At 39.2% G+C, this 21927-nt stretch overlaps 1 protein-coding gene across 1 annotated transcript in view; it reads right to left on the reverse strand.

The window, feature by feature from the left end:
* The window catches only part of LOC111870087 (tyrosine-protein phosphatase 69D), a 91370-nt gene that overhangs the window by 23801 nt on the left and 45642 nt on the right, over positions 1-21927 (reverse strand). The window contains exons 11-18 of the mRNA XM_023862068.2: positions 17829-18166; positions 15043-15177; positions 13219-13682; positions 9853-10093; positions 7250-7394; positions 6622-6826; positions 4339-4530; positions 398-605 (exon numbers count right to left, since the gene is read on the reverse strand). Of these exons, the coding sequence (XP_023717836.1) occupies positions 398-605; positions 4339-4530; positions 6622-6826; positions 7250-7394; positions 9853-10093; positions 13219-13682; positions 15043-15177; positions 17829-18166 (1928 nt within the window). The remainder of the gene's footprint in view (positions 1-397; positions 606-4338; positions 4531-6621; positions 6827-7249; positions 7395-9852; positions 10094-13218; positions 13683-15042; positions 15178-17828; positions 18167-21927) is intronic.

Consider the following 21927-nt stretch of genomic DNA (forward strand, 5'->3'; position numbering starts at 1 on the left):
TTATTGGGTTATACTGATGGGAAATTGTAAAGTATATAGGCTACTGGTTTGCTGACCATGCAATGAGACAGAACACGCACAGTGCAATATGACATGATTAGCCTGTGTCCCTCTTGTCCAACATGCTAAAGTATTTTTGGGAAGCTCTCAGATAATCTCCCTGTACATTGCCTTTTGATGTTTTTGTGTTACAGGAATCAAAGGTATTAGCAACAAACCCCACAGTGCTGAATTCTTCTTGAGAAGCTAACAGTCACTCAGCTAGTCAAGAAACGCCCTGCCTTCTACAGAACCCAAAACCTGCTATGCTGCTCCTTCCTACACTTTGCACAAATATATGCATGCCATACATATGCTGTGATAGCAATTCCTAATGATCACCACTCTGTGTACACACCTGCAATGAACTAGAATGGGTCCTTTTTCTAGTGAGTAAGCTTCATTCATCCTCCTTATGAACTTGAGGATTCCTGCTGGATGCTCTGGAGCCATAAAGTCTTTCCATACTAGATAGTGGTATTGCACTATGCTTCTTTCCTCTTTTTCTCGGTCCTTGATTCCACTCCCACATGTCCGCCACATTTTTAATTCACGTACAATATAATCTGTAACATCACAATTTTTCTTAATCTTCTTCACAGGTTACGACCATCCATTAACTAAGATGAAAGGTACCAGTATTCTTGTGCCTAAGCACTATGCTGTGAGAGCATGCAGAGGACACAAATACAGCTTCACTCACTCTCATATTCAAAACTACAGTATACTCGTAAGTCTCATGTAATGAGAATTTTTATGCAACATTAACTGAATGTTCCTTCACTGATTATTTTTGTTACAAAAGTTTTCAAGAACTTGCATTCTAATGGAGAAGAAAAATTGCACAGTGGATCTAATCAAGTTCAATCATAAATACATTCACATTTGGCACTGGCCCAACAACTTCTATGTTGGTCTGGTCATTAGTACCATACAGATTATAACTCCACAGCTGTCATGTTCACAGTATTCAAAAAGATAATATTCATTAGGACTACTTTCTCCTGAGATGTGATACTGCATAGTTTGCTAGATACTAGCAGATACCAACATTCTGGAGGAATTGCATTGTTTATCGTTCGGCAAATTGTAAGGCTACGTTCAATATTGGGATCAACTTACATAATATGCTCTGACAAAGTTTCAATCATTCCAATAATTTTTTATAGTTGTTCAGCTTTTAATTCTCATGCAGGCACTTGAACACAGTCGTCGCTGTCTAAGTTGTTCTCCCGTTCTTCATAAGCCCATTGTTCATCTATGTTAATAAGTGTTTCATTATCTAGCTCATTAGTTTGATGCACTCAATTACGTTAACAGAATCTAACTCACTGAAAACAAGTTGCTGTCCAATTTTCACTATGTCATTAGTGACTTCAGCAAAACGAGTTTCAATGAAATGAAATCATTTGCACAATGTACTATGATATGTTTCCATACTGCCCTCATATTGCTTGCCATTAATTCATGTCATGCTTTGCCTATATTTTCGATAACGTTTCTGATGTTGAAGCTCTTCCAAAATTCCGTTAGAGTAGTGCTCTCCCCACCTCCTCCAGCGATAGCTGTCAGAGCTCAAGAATGAACGACCCGAGCATAGGTACATACATATACAAGGGAGAACCTCAGAAAAAATTGAAATATGTATCATATCGCATAACTTTAAAACCACATAAAAATAAACCGCACAAAAAGAGACCTGACTGTATAAAGGGAAAAAGCCATCATTTATGTATTAAAAATAATTTTGTGTACTAATAATTTTTTAGAATTTATTTTTATTTTGCTCAATTAATATTTGGTTTGTTTTGAAATTTTCAAATCTGACTATAGTGAATCCAAACTGATCGAAGCCAGACTATGTGAGTTATTGCTGTATATAAAATGATAAAACATACATACAGTGTTATTACAGCAAACAGTTTCAATGAAAAAGGATTAATAAATACTATAATATCTGATCAGTACAACTACATAGATTAACCATTAAAGTAACTGTACATAATTTTATTGTTAACAAAAAGGAATTCCCACTGTTATTTCAAAACAGCATCCATACGCAAGTTATTTTTGTAGACAGATGTTGAATGCTTCTCCAAAGCTGTGTGCTCTCTGGTCAGGGAGTTAATAGAGAAACAACAGGCCAAGGTCCATGTACACAGTGGGAGAGTATGGGGATGAAGCAACATTTGCAAGACCATTATTTTGTATGATTTAGATAAATATATTTAAGGTCAGCATCACCAAATGTTGGTGTTCATGTGTGGAACATACTAGGCTCTCATTTGATGTCCTCTACTGCTACAGCCTTAAGCAGCAACTTTCTAATCTGATAGGACAATACTCTAATCAGTTTCAAGCCAGCACTGCCCATGCTTAGGTGCATGATCGGTCACTCTCTCCTTGGTTCACAAGCAAACTGTGTACATTTACCTTGTAACACAGATCTTCATTAAACCTTTGGCTACAGTACACAATAAACATTCCAGTGACTCCCAAGGGATCCAGTCCCACTGTCAACCTATCCCAGCAGTCACAGAACACTACATACAGTGAAACTGCAATAAGCCAAATATTGTGTGACACAATTTCATTATGACAAGAACAAAAAACATGGCACTGTCAACTTCTTGATCTTACACATGTGGAAAACCCTCATGTAAAACAAAGGCATTTCCTGGAATTTCAGTCATATCAAGTGATTCCCAGGCAGCTCCAACTTCCTTTCTGCAACTTTCTGCATGAACTGCAACTACAGGTTTGCTTCCCAAGCTACTTATAGCTTATGGTCCATTAAGGTACCATTAAACCACTCCTTGTGTCTCTTCCTTGTTAAGGGGAGGAAAGAACTATAGTCTGAACACATAATTTATGTGAGACTGAAGCAGAAGCACTTGGCACACATGTACACAGCTGTTCTAACTGGCAGTCAATAAACACTATACAATGACTGTGAGTACCACAATCTGGGGTAACTCTGGCCCAACATACAGAAAAAATGTTTTGAATTTTTATATTTTCTAGTTAGTGTTAATGTTTAAAAATGATTGCTGTACTGATGTGTAGATAGCACTACTAGACAACACATTGTGTGGGTGAATTAGGACATGGCATATTCATTACCCAGTCAGCTGTTCATGATAGTGCTTTTCATGTCCAAAAATTTCTCTCTGATGCAGAAGAAGTGTGTTCAATGACCAATCAGTTGTTGACAATAGTTATTTTGTCTGAAAACTTCTCTCAGATGTAGGGAAAGTGTAACAAACACCTGATAGAGGTTCTACCTGAGGGCTGAAAGCCAGAAGAGTGGAGTGAGAAGAGATGGCCATCATTATGCAACAGCTTAGTTAACATGTTCCAGGAGAAATGGATATACATACAACAATGGAAGAACTACTGGAAGCAGTTTTTTCTATGAAGTCTGTGCAAAGCCTATATAACTAAGACCAGAGGAAGTCACCAGCAAGGACATGAGTATGGAAGCTGAGGAATCCACACTGTTAAACGCTGCTACCAAGCAAGAGCTAGTGGAGACGTACCAGATTGAGACTTAGCATGTGCTGCAGTTAACTGTTAAGTGTGTAGATTACTGACAAGTGTTATAATTATTTGTAGTTATAAGTGTCCAATAAATCCAATTACCAATCCAAACCACCATGTCTAATTACTAGCATGTGACAATATATAGGCTTGACGCTGTAAGTCAGATTTGATTGTATATAGTGAAACCATGATTTAAGGTTTCTCTAGGTGACAATCTTTTTGTACCTTAAATGGGGTTTTGGAAAACATAGCCTAAAATGACTGTTAAAAGTTACTTAAATCAATAAGGAACTGAATCTTGTTCAATTAAAAACCGAAGTTTTTCTATTTCTCAGAATGTGCCTCATGCCAACTTTTCTCTTCCAGAATTGAAGCTTTCCATACAATCTGGTTACTTAACGACAACGAAGGCAGCACAAAACACCTCACAATTTCATTTCATAACACAGATGGATTTTCTTCCACCTCCTGAATAATTTTCACTTTTTCACTGATTATTAACTTGAAGAGTACTATCTTCTGGGGTTTAATGCTGTGTAGTCTGCTGAAAGTCAACCAATGCTTCAGAGGAACATACCACCTCCATCTTCAGGGCTGAATCAGCAAAGCAAGATACCAGCTGAAATCCTAGCATATGCAGACCTCCCATATCAAAAACATACACACATGCACACATACACAAATTTCAGAAAATATTTAATATGAAGTATTATATGATGCACAAATTAAGCTTATTTACATTTTAAAGCAACAAACCTGAGTATCTCTTTTCTCGCACATGTGCTACACCAAAGTCACCAAACATTTTGTCCCCTTCTGCATCATCTGGCCAATATTTGGCACATTTGGTTTTGCTATATTCTTCCAAGTTTGTTAGCATGAGAATTAATTCCAGATGCTGTTCCCATACCATTCGCCAGAAGTCACACACAGTATTGTCCATAGGCCCTAGAAATAAGACATCATAGATACCTTTCAGTGCACATTAACTTTATGATTCCTAAAGTTTCTTGCCATCTGCTGGGCACTAGTGACTGGGGTTTCATACTCTTTCAATTTCAGTAACTAGACTAACTCTATGCAACCGAATCCTTCTTGAGAAGCAGCCAGTTGCTTAGCTACTATAGAATTTCCCAAAATTTGATACGACCCAATGGTTCAGTACTGTGATCACAAGAGCTCACTGCTGGTCACTATCTTTAGCCAAATTAATCCAGACCATACCACCCCATTCTTTCTCTTTAAGATGTATTTTAATATTATCCTCCCACCTATACCTTGGTCTCCCAAGTAGTCTCTTTCCTTCTTGATTTTCATCCAACTCCCATATGCATTCCTCTTCTCCCCAATGCATGCTACATCTCATCCTCCTTGATTTGATCATGCTAATTACATCTGGTAAGGAGTACAAATTATTAAGCTCCTCATTATGCAAATTTCTCCAACTTCAAATTATTTCATCCCTCCTCATTCCAAATATTCTCCTCAGCATCCTGTCCTCAATCACCCTCAGCCTTCTTCTTCCCTTAATGTCAGAGCCCAAGTTTCACACCCATACAGAACTATGGGCAAAATTACAGTTGTTTATTTTAATTTTTATGTTTTTTGATAGCAGAGGAGAAGACGAAAGGTTCTGGAAAGCAAGCATTAACAGAACTAAATCTCCTATTAATTTCCTCCTGAATCAAATTTTGATTTGTTACTGTCTCCCAAATATTTGAACTTTGCCACATTTCTGAACAATCTTTATGTCATGATTCTGCCCTGCATTCTGGTGATGAGACATCAACATTCTTACTAGTGACAATTAAAGCTTCTGCATACAAAACACCAAACATATTTTGAGAGTGCTAAATATAGTGTGATGGGTTTCATCATGTAACTGCAATATACTTAATGCCCCAATATTTTGTATAGGTCAAAATCATGATGAAAAGGTTAAATCTGCATATAAGTGGCATATATTGCAACCATATACATCCTGTTTTTTATGGCATCTGCTTTAAAGTTATTATTTTTTAATATATTGTAACGTGTTTACGTTACTGAATACGCCGTAGAGATCGTTAACTGGTTTATTGAACAATCTACAACTATCGGCTACACTTAATTATCACAACGTTACGGGTTTCCACACTTTACAAACCCTACCACACAATCTCTTAACACAATCTTCACTTGTCTTCACGTACTGATAACGCGGGAGCTATACAAGTCTCCCTGAAATACACACTCCGAGTATAACTGTACTACAGCAATCACTATGTCTGGAAAGCACACAATAAGTCTTCCGCTCGCTGACTTCTTAGTTATCGCACACTCGCAGGCTGCTATGTTTCAACTGAACTGTGAATAGCCTTCGCTGCTCCCTATGTAGCCTCGATCGGACAATACGGCCACGTAATAGGCACCCTTGTTGCTAGTGTGACGTGGCGTATAGCATAGGACGCTGTTGCTAGCGTGACGTCACCGCTGTTGATTAGCATTGCGTAGTTGCCAGGTTACGGGGCTCGGCTATCTTCGGCTCCGCTCGGCTCTCTTCGGCTCCGCTCGTGACGTCACCGCGCGTTGCGCATTGCGGGGTGATTACTCGCCTATTACCGCGAGCGTTACGTTACCGCTGAGGGGTGGGAGGGGAGAACTGACTCACCCACCGCGTCACTGCTGGTGTGGGGGGGGGCTCAGATTTCGCAACATGTCACAATATTCTTTGTGTTTTGGAGGGAATATTTCACATCAGACCATATTTTGACATCACATAATGTACTTCAGTCACAGAATATACTTTAATGACAGATTTTCTAAAATACGAGACCTTGATGCACTTTCCAACTAAAAGAGTACTCTAATGAATTGTATGTTGCTGGGTCATGCTGAGTCAATATAGTTCTTCACCATGAAGTGTTTAAAAATATACAGATGGGTTTATTTTAAACTTTAGCATACTACAGATATGGAAACATTATTTAAGTGAACACAGCAATACAAACGCCAGAACTTTTGAATAGAGAATTCTCTCTGAAATTATTCATCACATACCTTGTGCACATATAAACTTCTTGCGTTCTTTGTAGCCCACAACAAAGTTGGCATTGATGTAATCCGAACCTACTACACTGTCCACTTGAGACAGTCGAACTCGTGTCTGGTCATATGCCTTGATGTCTGGATATCGATTCTTGTATGCATTTTCTCGAGCCTCTGAATGGCGTGTGGTGCGGTCTGGGAAACGATCTGGCAGTAACTGAAGAAACCAAAGTGAATGTCACGTTATATATTTCATGTACCTATATGACACCCATCCCCTTCTCACCATAACATAACTCTTAAAATTTTGGGTACGATATAGGAAACAGTGGTGTTATAATGAAGAAATAATAATATATAACCTAACAAATTCAATAACACAAAACTGAATAGTATTTAGAAATATTTAAGATCAATAAAATGACATTATACACTTACAGTTTATGAAACGAAGAGTGCATAACTGCAATCTACAACTGATATAAAATTCACCAGTAAAACATATGAAACTGCAAGAAATTCCTATTCCCTCTCACTGTCATCATCATGAACTGAATACAAATTTCTAGGGATTCATAGTTATGCATCCCTTAGATTACAGAATGAAAAAACTACATTAAGATCATAACAACAGACTCACTTCAAACTCATGCTGGAAGCCATAATCTGAGTCCCTGTGTCTCTCCACATATGCCATGGTCAGGTCAGCCTTGGCTATAGGTGTCATGTCAGGTGGGCTAGCAGACACCAACACGTGACGTCCACGTAAACTGCGACACAAGTGTCTGCAGAAAAACACTTTATTTTCTTTAGAAACTCAACTGATCAACATACAATCATATCCCAAGAGGATGCAGCACTAGAGTGCCTCCACCCATCAATATCACTTCTTTGTCCGAAACTAAAGCATTACACAACTACGGCAGTGACCTATAAAAGATAATACGAGGGTAATTCCAAAAGTAAGGTCTCCTATGTTTGAAAACATAAAATAAACATTTATTTTCAATTTTGGATACATCAGTTGAATCTTGAACATGTACTCATTTCTCTACATAATCGCCATTTCGGTCGATGCATTTTTGTAGGCGCAGTGGCAGTTTTTGTATGCCCATGTCATACCAGTTCACCTCCATGCTGTTCAGGAAACTTCGAACCTCAGCTTTCACCTCATCGTCGTTGTTGAAGCGCTTTCCAGACAAATGTTCTTTCAACTTTGGAAAGAGATGGTAGTCACTGGGCGCCAAGTCCAGACTATAGGGTGGATGGGTGGTGATGTTCCATCCAAACTGTTGCAGTTGAGCGACGGTTTGTCGGGCAGCATGGGGGCGAGCGTTATTGTGGAGAATGCTTACGCCCTTGCTCAACATCCCTCTTCTCCGGTTCTGAATCGCCCGCCTGAGTTTTCTCAGTGTCTCACAATATCTCTCAGCGTTTATTGTGGTCCCAGTTTCCATAAAGTCAACCAACAATACCCTGTTTCAATCCCAAAACACAGTTGCCATGACTTTACCGGCAGACTGTGTTTGCTTGAATTTTCGAGGCTTAGGCGAAGAGGAATGCCGCCACTGACGTGATTGTTGTTTTCTCTCAGGTGTGAAGTGGTACACCCAGGTTTCGTGCCTGTGACAATTGAATTCAAGAAGTTGTCCTTTTCGTCAGCATAGCGGCGAAGAAATTCACGGGAAGAGTCAACTCTCTGCCGTTTGTGGTCTTCCGTGAGCATTCGCAGGACCCATCTTGCGCACACCTTCCGATAATTCAACTTCTCTGTCAAAACCCGATAAATGGTGGTTCGGGAAACCTCGGGGAACCGAAATACAGAGATCATCGAGTGTGATGCGCCTATCCTGACGCATGACTCGCTCAATCTTCGGGACTGTCTCGTCAGAAATTGACAGTCTCCCAGTTCTTTTTTCGTCTTGTATTGCAGTACGACCAGATTCAAACTCCCTACACCACTTGCGGACATTCTTTATGTCCATGCACGACTCGCCATACACTTCCACCAATTGACGATGAATTTCAATTGGTTTAGTCCCTTTTGCATTCAAAAACCGAATAAATGCGCGAATCTCACACTTCGCGGTTTTAGTAATCGGGCGCTCCATTTCTAACGGCAACCGTGCCAAGAGTGAGCGTCCTAGCTACGTGCGCGCATGCTTGGTGGTATTGGGGGGAGTGGGGGAAGCAACGAATGCAACAGGGTTGCCAACAGCCGCACGAAAAATTATCCAGCGCTTTGGAGACCTTACTTTTGGAATCAGCTACGTATTTCAATAAAAATAGTGTACTGTTTCAATTTATCTACATGTGCGTTATTTAACAATGCTTTCAGTAGCTAAACTATATAGCGCTGAAGAGATGGATGAATGATAATTTGGAAAGGGTTTTTATGGAAGCAATCGTGCCCTAATTGAGGTACTATCCCAGACTTTGTCTGAAGGACCGAAAAACCATGAAATCAACTCACCAGGGCATGTATGTTACTTCCTATAATGTCTCTTTTCCTTTCAAACGTTCAGACACTACCCACTTTGTTTGTGTGACTCCAAGTGAGTACACAAAATATCACAAAGGCAGTGACTAATATGATCTAACTGAAACTCATTCATGTTTCCAGCTTTCTTTCTTCGTTTTGTTATCACGGCTGAATTATATTAATATAGATGACTAATATTTGATAAGGTAACTCACATTAATTATGTTCTTGGGTTGTTACACTGTGTGGTTGTGGGCAATGTTGCCAACTGGACCAGTCAAGAACTATATCCCCCCCCCCTTCCCCCATTCCTGGTCAAAAAGAATGCTATATATACACACATGCCAACTCTCCAATATACACACTATGACATTGAAGATGGGGGCAGCACATACCTCAAAAACATCAGCAACATTGCCCACAACCACACCAATAAATAACAAACATGAAAGCCTAAAAACAGTAAGGAGACTTATGTTTTCACAGTTGGTAGTTAACATATGACTATAAATGTACAGCAAACCATCTCCCATCCTTATTTCACTTCCACTATTACCATTACAGCATCCCTCTTTCCTCATCCATGATTTAACCACTGTACTGGCTTTCAGAGGTGGGAAAAGGACAAAAACTTAGTTCTCGTGTCCATATTTGTGAAAATGTGCGATCATGTAAAATAAATAAAACAGATAATCTGTAGCCAGTGATCAGAAACTGATCATATGCAGATGTCTGTAGTAGGTACAACAGATGTAAAATACCTGAAGGAATTGGTCAAAGTCATCTCAACACCCTGGGCTTCTGCCACCTGCTTGGTGTAGCGCTGAAGCAGACAAAGGGAGAGTAATAGCACGAGCACGATGAGAATCAACGCACAGAGAACCTGCAGAACCAGTGCCAACACCTGAGACTGCTCAGCAGCTTGCAGTACCTGGAGTCCTGGTTTCAGTACCATAAAGTACCCACTGTATGCGGGCAACAGCATCTGCTCGGGCCCAAACACTGCCACAAACACACAACATTTAAAACAAGCTCTGATGTCTTCAGTTTAGATTTTGTACCTAAGAATCTGCCAAGTCCATCCTGATACACATATAAAATATATATGTTTGAAAGGAACTTTGTGTTACAGCATGACTCCACAGATACCTTAACATGAAAATAAATAAGCACATGACAAAGTCATAACAAATAATAAACTGCAGAATTCTGGCTAGGGGGAGGCAACATACAACTAAGTTAAGTAAATATTCCAAATGAGTATATTTTTACCAGTTTTATAAATTTATTTTATGTACAACTGCTCCAGAAGTTTCACTGCACTGCTTTGTATCACTTGGCTTGCATTCTTGCAAGGGTAAGAGTATTAAATGCTTCTGTTACTTACATTTAAAAGACAATTTCAAACCTCAATTTACACAATCCTTCTCATACGACTGTGACCTCAGTATTGTTGTACATGGTATCAATACATTCCCTCATGGTGCAGTGCTCTGATCATGGGAACTTATAAGAGTATAGAGCTATCATCCCCCAAGCACATGGCTCTCATTTTTAAGTCTTTGTCACCAACACAAAATGTAATCCCCTTTATGAACATTTCAGTATTATATAAGTATTAATTACTGTCCTACCCTTAAACAGGGATGAAAGCATATCTAATCCCAACACACCAACTTCCACCACTTAAAGTTAATAGCAAAGTTCCGTCAATTATGTCAAACAGAAATGTATGTTTAATCCCAAGACACAAATCGCAATATGTATTTGCAGCATTTAGATAGTCCTAAAACATGATATTCTGGGCGCATGCTCATAGTGCTATCAGTCATATCTCTAGTACAAGCTCACTGAATGCAGATATGTAGAAAAACTGTCACTGTTCTATCCCTTGCTCTAAGATTAAACTAGCCATAGCACAAGTCAGTTCTTCCATCTATTCTTCTCAAACACATTCACCACAACAGTGCAGTAAAGTGGACTGGTGTGCTTTACAACTATGTGCACACATAAAACAAAGTTCTCATTGATCTGATGTGATTTGGAACAAAATTGGAACTACTGTGACCTGTAGTCACAAGACTTCAGAAATATGAAGAGTACTGAACACAAACTGCCTGATGTATCAACATCTGAGCAATCTGACCCGATTATCAACAATCCCACATCTTCTTACTAAGTAGCCCTTTTGGCACCCTCTGTGTGTGTTCTACCCAAACAAAGATGTAATTCCACTCAGCAATGTTTCAGGAGTATCATTACATAAACAGTTCAGGCAACACATTTATTTTCCTTTGTAAACAGCTGCTGTGATCACGTGCAATGCTTTGTTGATTCTTTGAACCACTCATCACTCACTCATGGAGCTGAGCACTTCTTGAGAAGCTGCCAATTGTACAGCTATCAAGAACTTCCCAGTATTTTATGGAACCAAAAGCTTCATTACTGTTCTCAAGAGCCTTCCACTAGTCTCTATCCTGAGCCAGATCGATTCGGTCCATATAATCCCATCCTATCTAAGATCCATTTTAATACTGTCCACCCACCTACATCCTGCTCTTGCTAGTGGCCTCTTTCCTTCTGGCTTTCCCACCAATACCCTATATGCATTCCTCTGCTCTCCATTCATGCTACATGTCCTGTCCACCTCATTCTCCTTGACTTGATGATTCTAATTATACTTGGCAAAGAACACAGGTTATGGAGCTCCTCATTATGTATGCAGTTTTCTCCAACCTCCTGTCACTTCATCTCTTTTTAATCCAAAAATCCTCCTCAGCACCCTGTTCTCAAACACCCTCAGTCTATGTTCCTCCCTTAATGCCAGAGACCAAGTTTCACACCCATACAGAACCACAGGCAAAATTATAGTCCTGTATATTCTACTTTTTATGCTTTAGAGAGCAGATGAGAAGATAACAGGTTCTGGACTGAATGGTAGCAAGCATTACCTGAATTCAATCTCCTCTTAATTTTCTCCTTAATCAGGTTTTGATTTGTTACAGTCATCCCCAAATACCTGAAGGGTGCCACATTTTCAAAACATCTATTAGCTATCTTTATGTCATGATTTTGCCTTGCATTCTGGTAATGAGTGAGCAACACATACTTAGTTTTCTCTGTGTTTACTTCTTGACCAACCTCATTACTAGCTTCAATTAAAGTTTCTTTGTACCAACCCAGTAAAAATGTTTTTCTTCTCATTCTTTTTAGGGCATTTGTAAGAGTACTTAGTATGATAATATAACATTCAATAGTAGATTTTTCCCACTTTATATTTCTGTTTCTGTACTCAACACTTTCACTAATCTGTGAACTGCAATCAATATGACAGGATCTTTGAACAGGAATCATTTATTAGTTTATTTAGCATGTGCACAGGACAATGCTGGAGAATATGCTGATATTGTTTCATAACAATAGATGGAAGATTCTCCATTCCAATAACCATCACCATCTCAAGACAATGATGAAGATTCAGAGTGGTACACACACCCTTCTCTTCTGAAAAGACAGATGTGTGCTAGTTTGTGGGAGAATATGGGTTAAATAAAAACACTATTCCCAGCATTTCTGAAATTTCACCTCATGATTTCTCTTTGCTGTACTTTCAGACCATCCTACCAGATACTGTACAACAGACCAACTGCTATATGCAGCAATAAGCCCACGCAAGAAACAATTCAGACATTCCATACTACCAGCAATTCGCATGAAAGATGTACTCATAATTTTATTTACTGCAGTTATAGGTCAGATGGATCATGACCAAAAGCCTAGAATTAAACTATACTGGATCAAAATCGAACTCTACCGTGGTCCTTTCTACTCTAGTGTGCTGCCATAGGATCACTATCTCAAGACCCTGGCTAACATGTCACACCCAAACATGGAATGTTACTGGAACTATCACTTTAAACCATAAATTGTCTTTGCTTACCATGAATGTTATAAGCGCCCTATTAATGCTAGCAGAAATATTCTCCTCCTGACTTCTCTAACTTCAGAAACGGATGTTTACCTCAGTAGACATGAGGAGACCACAAAACAATGCTGAAGCTATAACTTTATATGAGTTTATCAAAAATATAATTAATCTAATATTGACTAAAGTATGGCAGTCTCACCTATCACTTCCACAAATCCTGTATAGTTGCTGTTGCTATCAAGCTGGCCATCATGTACTGGGAACTGACCGCCCACAATGTCCATCTGAGTCACTGGTCCAATGCTGGTGTGGGGAGGTGGTGGTGACATACTAGGTACTGGGACTTGAGGCAGAACAAGTGTTGGCACAGGGTCAGGAGCAAAGGTTGACTCGGCACGTCGAACACGGATGGGCTCCAGACTGGGTTCAAATGTACTGCTAAAATAATCCACTGATGGGGACACTGCAGGAGGATCCATGTTGCCAGATACTTCAGGGAGGGTAGCTGTGGCAGCTGTAGGAACATGGGTGGTAGAAATAGGCAAGTGGGTGGTCTTATGCAAATGAAGTTTCGGTCGAAGTCCAATACAATGATCGCAAGCAGAACTGTTGACATGCATCGTCTGCCCATCACCCAAGAATACTTCACTGATTAGAGAATTACTGAAGAGACAACAAACATTAAAAAATAATTAAAATTAAGTTTAAAATATCACTGTAAGTATCTCTATTAATACTTTGGGAAGTAAGGTCCAATATATAACATGCACATGGCCTTCTGAATACAAATGATACAGAGAAAGATAAAAACAAAAAATTATAAGGCAATTTAAGAACTGATATAAATATATATTACATATGAAAAGAAAATTTTATCAAAGCAGTAAGAATTTTCATTGTTCCTATGTACCTGCACAGGGTCCAGAAATTCATGCATACGGAATCCACCATGCAATTCTTCGACAAACAATGAAACAAGAATGTCTCTTGATAAATTTTCACAGAAAACATGACTATGGGGAATAATATCACACTGCTAATGACATTTAACTTCAATTAGGGTAATTGCAAAATTAGGGTAAGACTCCAAGTACAAGAAAAAGAAATGTGAAGCCTCTCACTATGCTAAAATACACTGATTACACCATACATCATATATGATGTTTTACACATATCTGGATGAAAGAAGGAGCACCATCTCAATGCTCATCAAGATAATGCATGATGTACACTATAGGCTTGAATATCCACACTGCATTATCATACCACAATCAATGTTAGATTTTCTTTTTGTGCCAAAACCTAAACACAAGTATATGACACAAACGACAGGTTATGTCACTTTCTTATACAATTTTTTTAACAGACACAATATTTTAAAACTTAACAAAGGCAGGATTTTGAAGAAGGTACTGAACATGAAACTAAACAGAAATCACTCAAGAGGAAGACTAAGATCGAGATGGGAACATACTACAATCAACTTGCATTTCCTGCAAAAAGTATGCATCAGTCAAAATTTTATAGAGGGACATTTTAGACACAATGTTCATAAAGGAATCATGTGATGGAATCCACGCGTGTCTATTTCTAGACATGCTGTATGCTCTGAATTGTAAGTTTCAGCCTTCATGATGTTAGTCATGACTGCTCAGAAAGCAACTGGGTATATTCAATCACATTTTTTTTTCCTTCCTTTTTGTGTATGAAAAATATTAAGCTGCCAACAAACATTAGATCTAAAAGGTGATTGACAACTCAGCATTTTTCTTTAAGTGTTATTCAGCTATACTGATAACATCTACAGCCTACCCACAGCCTACAGTGTGGACTCCAATGACTGAGTTCCTCTGCACCAAGTGCCTCTTAACACCTCTCTTTTCCATTCTGCCCTAATCACCTACTTATACCTGCCTACAAGTTGTGGCTAAAGACTGGAAGTAAAAATACGTTTTCTCCTCAAAAAAATTTGTTCAATCCATAATATTAACACCAAATGGCACAACAATGGCATGTTTCTCACCTTTCAAACATTTCAGCAACATACGCACCACCTTTCTTACTATGGTGCACTTCTTCATATGATGAAACATGGAAATCTTCAGGCGCTGGAAGATCAGCCACACTCTGATGTGGTTCCAGTTTAACCAGAAAAACCCTAAAACAAGTTCCATTTCAGTAATCTGCAAACCAAATTTATATATAACAAAATAAATAAATTACAAGCAGCTAGAAGTTGCATTTTGTCATCTTAGCAAATTTTCTAATTCTGGTGCTGAGCTAATAAAAAAGGAATTCACAATTCTGTACAAGGGCCACCTGGAAAGTAACCTCCATTTATGTAGGAATGGGGAAGAGTTCGTGCATGCGAGGTAGCATCACATGACTCACTGCATTGTAAATGATCAGTACTCTGGTCACCTAGTGTTTGTTCTTGTCTCTACAGAGTGAGTTATGATGTGTCCTGTGGATTGATAATCCTGTCAGCTGCGTAATTTGCACTGTTACCCACTTTCTTCATCCTAAAAACATGGGTGCCACAGAAATCCTTCATGAATTATGCATGGTGGTTTACAGCATAAATGTAATGACTGAAGGAACTGTAAGACAACGGCGTAGAATGTTCAGATGGGCAAGCGAACAAATGTTCATGATCAAGAATGAAGTGGTCGGCCATCTGTAATGAGTGATGATTTTGTTCAGTGCTGTGACGCGCGCGCGCGCGCACACACACAAACTGTGAAAGATGGAACTTCACAATTTCAGAACCTCTGTGTGAATTTCCACTAATTTCATGTATTGCTCTTTATGAGATTATCACAGTTAAGCTAAGCTATCACAAGCTTTGCACATTATGGGTTCTGAAAATGGTCATGGGTTCACACAAAATGAAGAGAATGGCTTTGGCTTTGACTTTTCTAGAGTGATACCACAAAGATGGCAATTGTTTTCTCAGTCACACTGTACAAGTAACAAGTGATGAAACCTGGGTTCCATTTGTGAATGTTGAAACAAATGAGCAGTCATAGCAGTGGATGTACGCACATTTATCACACAAGCTGAAAAAGTTTAAACAAACGTTATCTGCCTGCCAGAAATCTGGTGGTAACTAATCTCTGGGACTGGAAAGACATGCAATAAGGGACCACAATTATGTCAGAAGTATATCGCAAAGCACTAAGAGAACTGCGTAGGGTTGGCCACTCAGAACAAATGGTGTGGGGAGCTGACATCAAGTGTAGTGTTCCTCTAAGACAATGTGCATCTGCCAACAGCCTGCTCATACTCCACCATTGCTGGAGTATTTCAACGGTCTGTTGTTTAACCACCCTCCTTACAGCCCTGATCTCACTCCAAGCAACTACCTTTCATGTACCCGAAGAACTTGTTGTGATCACAGCACTGCAACAATAACGAGTTAACAAATATTATGTTTTTGGACATTATCCATCGTCCTGTCTCTATCTAAAACCTGTCCTGTTAATTTTTCAGAACACAATGTTTCGAAGACTGGATTTTGTCTCCAGGTAAAACCTACTAAGTTGGGCTCAATAGTCCATATCTCTGGACGATAATGAGGAGCTGACAGAAGGTGTCAAAACATGACTAAGCATACAGAGAGCAGATTTCTCTGACACAGGCATACAAGAACTTATTCCCTGATATGACACGTAGCTCAATTCCGGTGGTGACTACACTGAGAAGTAGCTGTGTGTGTGTGTGTGTGTGTGTGTGTGTGTGCATGTCAATGTGTATGTATTTATTTGTTGTGCACAATACTTTTTTCCCCATTGCTTGTTTTGTTAACAGCTCACTGGAGGTCACTTTCCGAATAGCCCTCGTATATTTATTTATAAGAGTTTAATAATTATAACTAACTCCATGAAGCTGAGCCCTTCTTGAGAAACTGCCAGTTGTACAGTTACTCTAGAATTTTCCAACATATTATAGCACACAAAGGTTCATTAATGTGTTCACAAAAGCACTCCACTGGTCCCTATCCTAAGCCTGATCAATCCAGTCCACGCCACCCAATTCTATCTCTCTAAGACCTATTTTAATATTATCATTCCACCAATGTTTAGGTCTTTGTAGTGGTTTCTTCTCTTCTGGCTTTCCCACCAACACCTATATGCATTCCTCTTTGTCCCCATGCGTGCTACATGCCCTGCCAACCCTTTCTCCAACCTCCTATCACTTTGTCTCTCTTTGGTTAAAATATTCTCCTCAGCATCATGTTCTCTATTACCCTCAGCATATGTTATTCCTTTAATATCAGAAACCAAGTTCCACACCCATACAGAACCAAAGGCAAGATTAGCTTCATATATTCTAATTTTTACTTTCTTAGACAGCAGACAAGAAGACAAAAGGTTCTCGAATGAATGGTACCAAGCATTACCCAAACTCAATCTCCTCTTAATTTCCTCCTGAATCAGGTTTTGACCTCTTACTGTTGTTCTAAAATATTTGAACTGTGCCACAATTTCAATTCTTTATGCCATGATTTTGTCCTGCAGTCTGGTGCCGAGACAGCATAAGTTTTCTCTATGTTTACTTCTAGATCAACCTCATTACTAGCATCAATTAAAGTTTCTGTGTTCTTCTTTATGGTATCTATGTTATCACCCACCCAGCAGTTTTATGTCTTGAGCATAGACCAGCAGCTGGTATATCCCACAACAATTATTAATACAGTATCTAAATATAAGACTCCTAATGTTCAGTAAAGGCTTGTGAGACGTGTTTTATTCAGCCTTCATCCCTCTTCTACCTAACGCGTTAGTCAATGCAGAGATTATATGATACCTGTAGCAACAGATTGGGCCATTGCGTTCTGTTACACGTGGCAGCAGAAGCTTGAAGAGCCAATGTCCTTGTTCTTCCAACTTCCTCCAACTGAAACGAGCCAGTTTGTCTTTATCTGGGACTGTTGGCGGCATGGTGCAATGGCAGGTTGCTTCTTCTCCTTGGTGTCGACTGCGTGTGACACCTGATACTTTAACAGTATAGTTGGTGTTGGGCGGAACTAGGTCAAAGCGTGTGCTATGTTGCTTTCCTTCGACTCGTTTTACCTTTGGCTCTGAATAAATTTTTTGCATCAAACCACTCTCATTTTTAAAACTGGCCTCACCTCGCAGTATTACCTGTAGATTAAAAAGAATTTATACAAAGAAGTTTTCATATATATGCCTTTCAAAATCACTCAATGCCATCGTCACGATGCATATCCACAAAATAAGTTCCGTTTGCAAATACTGCTGCTACAGCACTGCGGTCATGATGGTGTGCATGTGTGCACAGTTGTTGGTCCTTTGGGAAGGCATGGACACTATTTGCAGACAACTGAACAGTGTTTATGCATTGTCCTGTATGTTTACAATGTTTAAGAAAACTGAGAAGCCTGCCACAGGTGAAATGCAGTCTGTAACCCGTTTCTTAAATGCAAGAAACATGAAACTGGCTGATATTTATCAACTTTATGAGTTGTATGGAGAACATACCATGAGTGATTAAATGGTATGGAGATGCGTGAGACACTTTAATGAAGGATGCAAAAATGTGCATGATGATCTGCGGAGTGGCTGACTATCTGTGGCTGATGAAGATTTGGTGCGTGCAGTGGAAGAGAAAGTTCAAGAGAACAGTTGATTCACCATTTCATCACTTTCCCTGCATTTTCCACAAATTTCATGGTCACTTCTTCACAAAACTGTATGTGATAAATTTTCTTTTCAGAAACTGTGTTTCTCGCTTTGTTTTCAGAAACTGTGTTCACACTTGGTGCCAAAGATGCTTACTGAAGAACACAAAATGAAATGGCAGGCAAGTGCATTGACCTTTCTGACATGATACAATGAGCAAGGTGATGACTTCTTGAGCCGCACTGTCACAGGGGATGAGGCATGGGTGTTGCGCGTAACTCCTGAATTGAAGCAGCAGTCCATGGAGTGGAGACACATCATTGCCAGTAATGAAAAAATTCAAATAGACCATTTCAACTTGCAAAATCATATGTACAGTGTTTTGGGACAGAAAAAGCATTCTGCTTGTGGAATTCTTGCCTCAAGGCTCAACACAGGTGTCTACTGCGACACATTTAAGAAACTGTGTGGTGTGATCCAGAACGAGAGACATGGCATGCTTAGTTTGGATGTTGTGATCCTTCATGACAATGCAAGCCTCACACACTGCTGCTGCAACACAAGATCTCACTGCAACATTCGAGCATCCCTCCCACAGCCCAGACTTAGTGTCTAGTGATTTTCATGTGTTCCTGCATCTGAAAACTTTCCTTGGTGGTGGTGGTCCCACAACAAGGTCAAAGAAGCTGCTAACAAGTGGTTTGCATTGCAGGCGGCGCCACTCTATGATGCAGGGATACAAAAACTGATGCCCCGCTACAACAAGTGCCTTGGCAATAGTGGAAACTATGTCAAAAAGTAGTGTACGGTATGTGTATCAAATGGCAATATAAATGGTTTGGTAATAAACCTTTTTTTTTTTCAATAGCTCATCGGAACTTACTTTCTGGATTACCCTTGTATGTATTTGTAACTATATGACATAATGGTGTATTAAATTGCAAATCTTCAGTCGCATTTGGGAAGTGACTATTTCAAAACTCAGCCATAACACAGTGACCTTAACAACAGATTGTTTTTTCAATCCCTCAAGGAAAATTCTGGGGCAGTGCCTCAACTTAGGTTATGAGAGTTTACTTCATTTCTTTAAATCCATTATTCATTAAAATCATCCTATTATCCTATGCTATACAGTCTAAGATACTGACAGCATTGTTACTTATCAGGATATGATGCACAATCTCTAAGAGACTTTTATTTCTCTAATACACAACCTGTTTCTTGTAAAAAAAAACTTCACCGTCATTCGCAGGTTTGCCTTGAGACCTTGGATGTGATGTTCTTTTGTCAGTGCTAACTGGCACAATTTGGTTGACACTGCATACCCAAAGTGCGGCTTCTCACTTACGTACCTGCGCAGCTCTTTATCTGTTTCAGGGTATTTCAGTTCGTGGCCAAACAGAGATGACTACCACTACTGCACAGAATGAATCCTTTTTAATTTCTGGAGGTCCTTACATAACTTTCACTGATGCTGTATTTTATTTTCTAGAGGCAGCGTGATTTTTTCTGCCTCTTGAATTGTTTTAACTTTTCTTAACTAAGATTGTAAATACATGCCTTTAGTACTCATGTTTATCAAAATATGTGCATAGGACCTCACAAATTCATACCTACTCAAACACTAGTGATATGCAATTTCTTTATTAAAAGTGTCACAACACAACTAAATTGAGGTCAACGCCAAGTTTGGCTCTGCTACATGTTTCGGCTACTAAAAGCCATCGGTTGTTGTTTACGTCCCCCACAGAATGAACAATACTTTGTAAGATGAGGCACCGATTAAATAATTAACATTAATATTACTACATCTACATCACGAGCCTCCAAAGCAGTTTATTACATATATACAAAATATAGAATACTCCAATTTGTCCGTGGGAACACAACAAAATCACAAAAACCAACGACTGACTCGATGATGTAAAGCAACACTTGAAAAATTTTATTCTTGTTTTATACTATAACTTTCGTTTTATATAATCTAGTTTATTGTACATTTATGCCAAGTATTTTAATATAATTAATATTATTGTATCCAATTTTACTAGTACTGCAGTTCAGTGGTGTATATATGTGTATGCTGGCCATGTATTTACTTGATGATGACTTTTAGTAGCCGTAACATGTAGCAGAGCCAAACTTGGCACTGACCTCAATTTAGTTGTGCTGTGATGGTTTTAATAAAGAAATTGTATATTATAACACAACACGATGCATGAAATGAAAACTAGTGATATGCACAGTATGCAAAAGAAAGAGTAAATTTTGAACATGATGACAGCACTTAGAATGAACAGTGCTGCCAACCTTATCACAAATAAACCACACACACCGATTTTTTGTCATTCATTTTAGACAGATCAGTGCGCAGTATTGAAGGAGACATGGCGATAATATTGAGTATAAAAGGAAGGTAGGGTGGAAGGAAAAACTGAAGACAGAGAGAGGGGGTGGAGAGGAAAGAAGGAAGCACTATTGACCTTTCAATTCATTTGCATACAGAAACATGAAATTATTACAAAGACAAAGAAAAAAAGAAAATCCAGTATTATACAGTAGATCTGCCACTTAATGTTTCTAGTTTTAAGGTTCTCCCTAATTTAACATTCAATTTCAGTGATACCAAGGGAATAATCCCAATGCAAAATGTCCTCAATTTAACATTTTTCTGAGTTTACGTGTTCAACTCAATTGTTCTCCAAAGAAACCTTAAATGGGGATTTCACTGTACTGCTTTTAAACACATCTATCTATTTAAGTTTTGAGGTTTTCACGGCGATGACAATGAAGAAAGTCGTCTTCTGGGTTTAGGCACCGTGTATTCTTCGTTTTGGCCGACGTTTCGGAGGAACGTAGCGCCTCCATCTTCAGAGCAGTAGAATGGCTTGGAATGCGGAGAGCAGTAGCTGTGGTGATAGGATGTGAAAGGTGCTGCTTATATACGAAGTAGGCAGGGGGGGTGGTTAGGGAGAACGGACCAATGGGAGCAGTGGGGAGCGATTAAGACCATATATGGTGTGTGTGATTAAGGGAGGGGGGAGAAACGGCCAGAGAATCCAGGAACCTTGAGGTCAATAGCACTAGGAAGTACTGTAGACAAGAAGAACCGGTAGGTTGGGGACATGCTATTGATGTCAATGACATGACGAAGAACTGGTGTGGCTAGTTGGATTCTCTTGAGGGAAGAGATGCTACCATGTGTGTCGAGATTGTTGAGAGCGATAAGGGCCATATGATGTAGTGTGCTAAGTTGGGGGGGG

Source organism: Cryptotermes secundus, unplaced genomic scaffold (genome assembly GCF_002891405.2).
Source record: "Cryptotermes secundus unplaced genomic scaffold, Csec_1.0 scaffold545, whole genome shotgun sequence".
In the NCBI taxonomy this organism is placed as follows: domain Eukaryota; kingdom Metazoa; phylum Arthropoda; class Insecta; order Blattodea; family Kalotermitidae; genus Cryptotermes; species Cryptotermes secundus.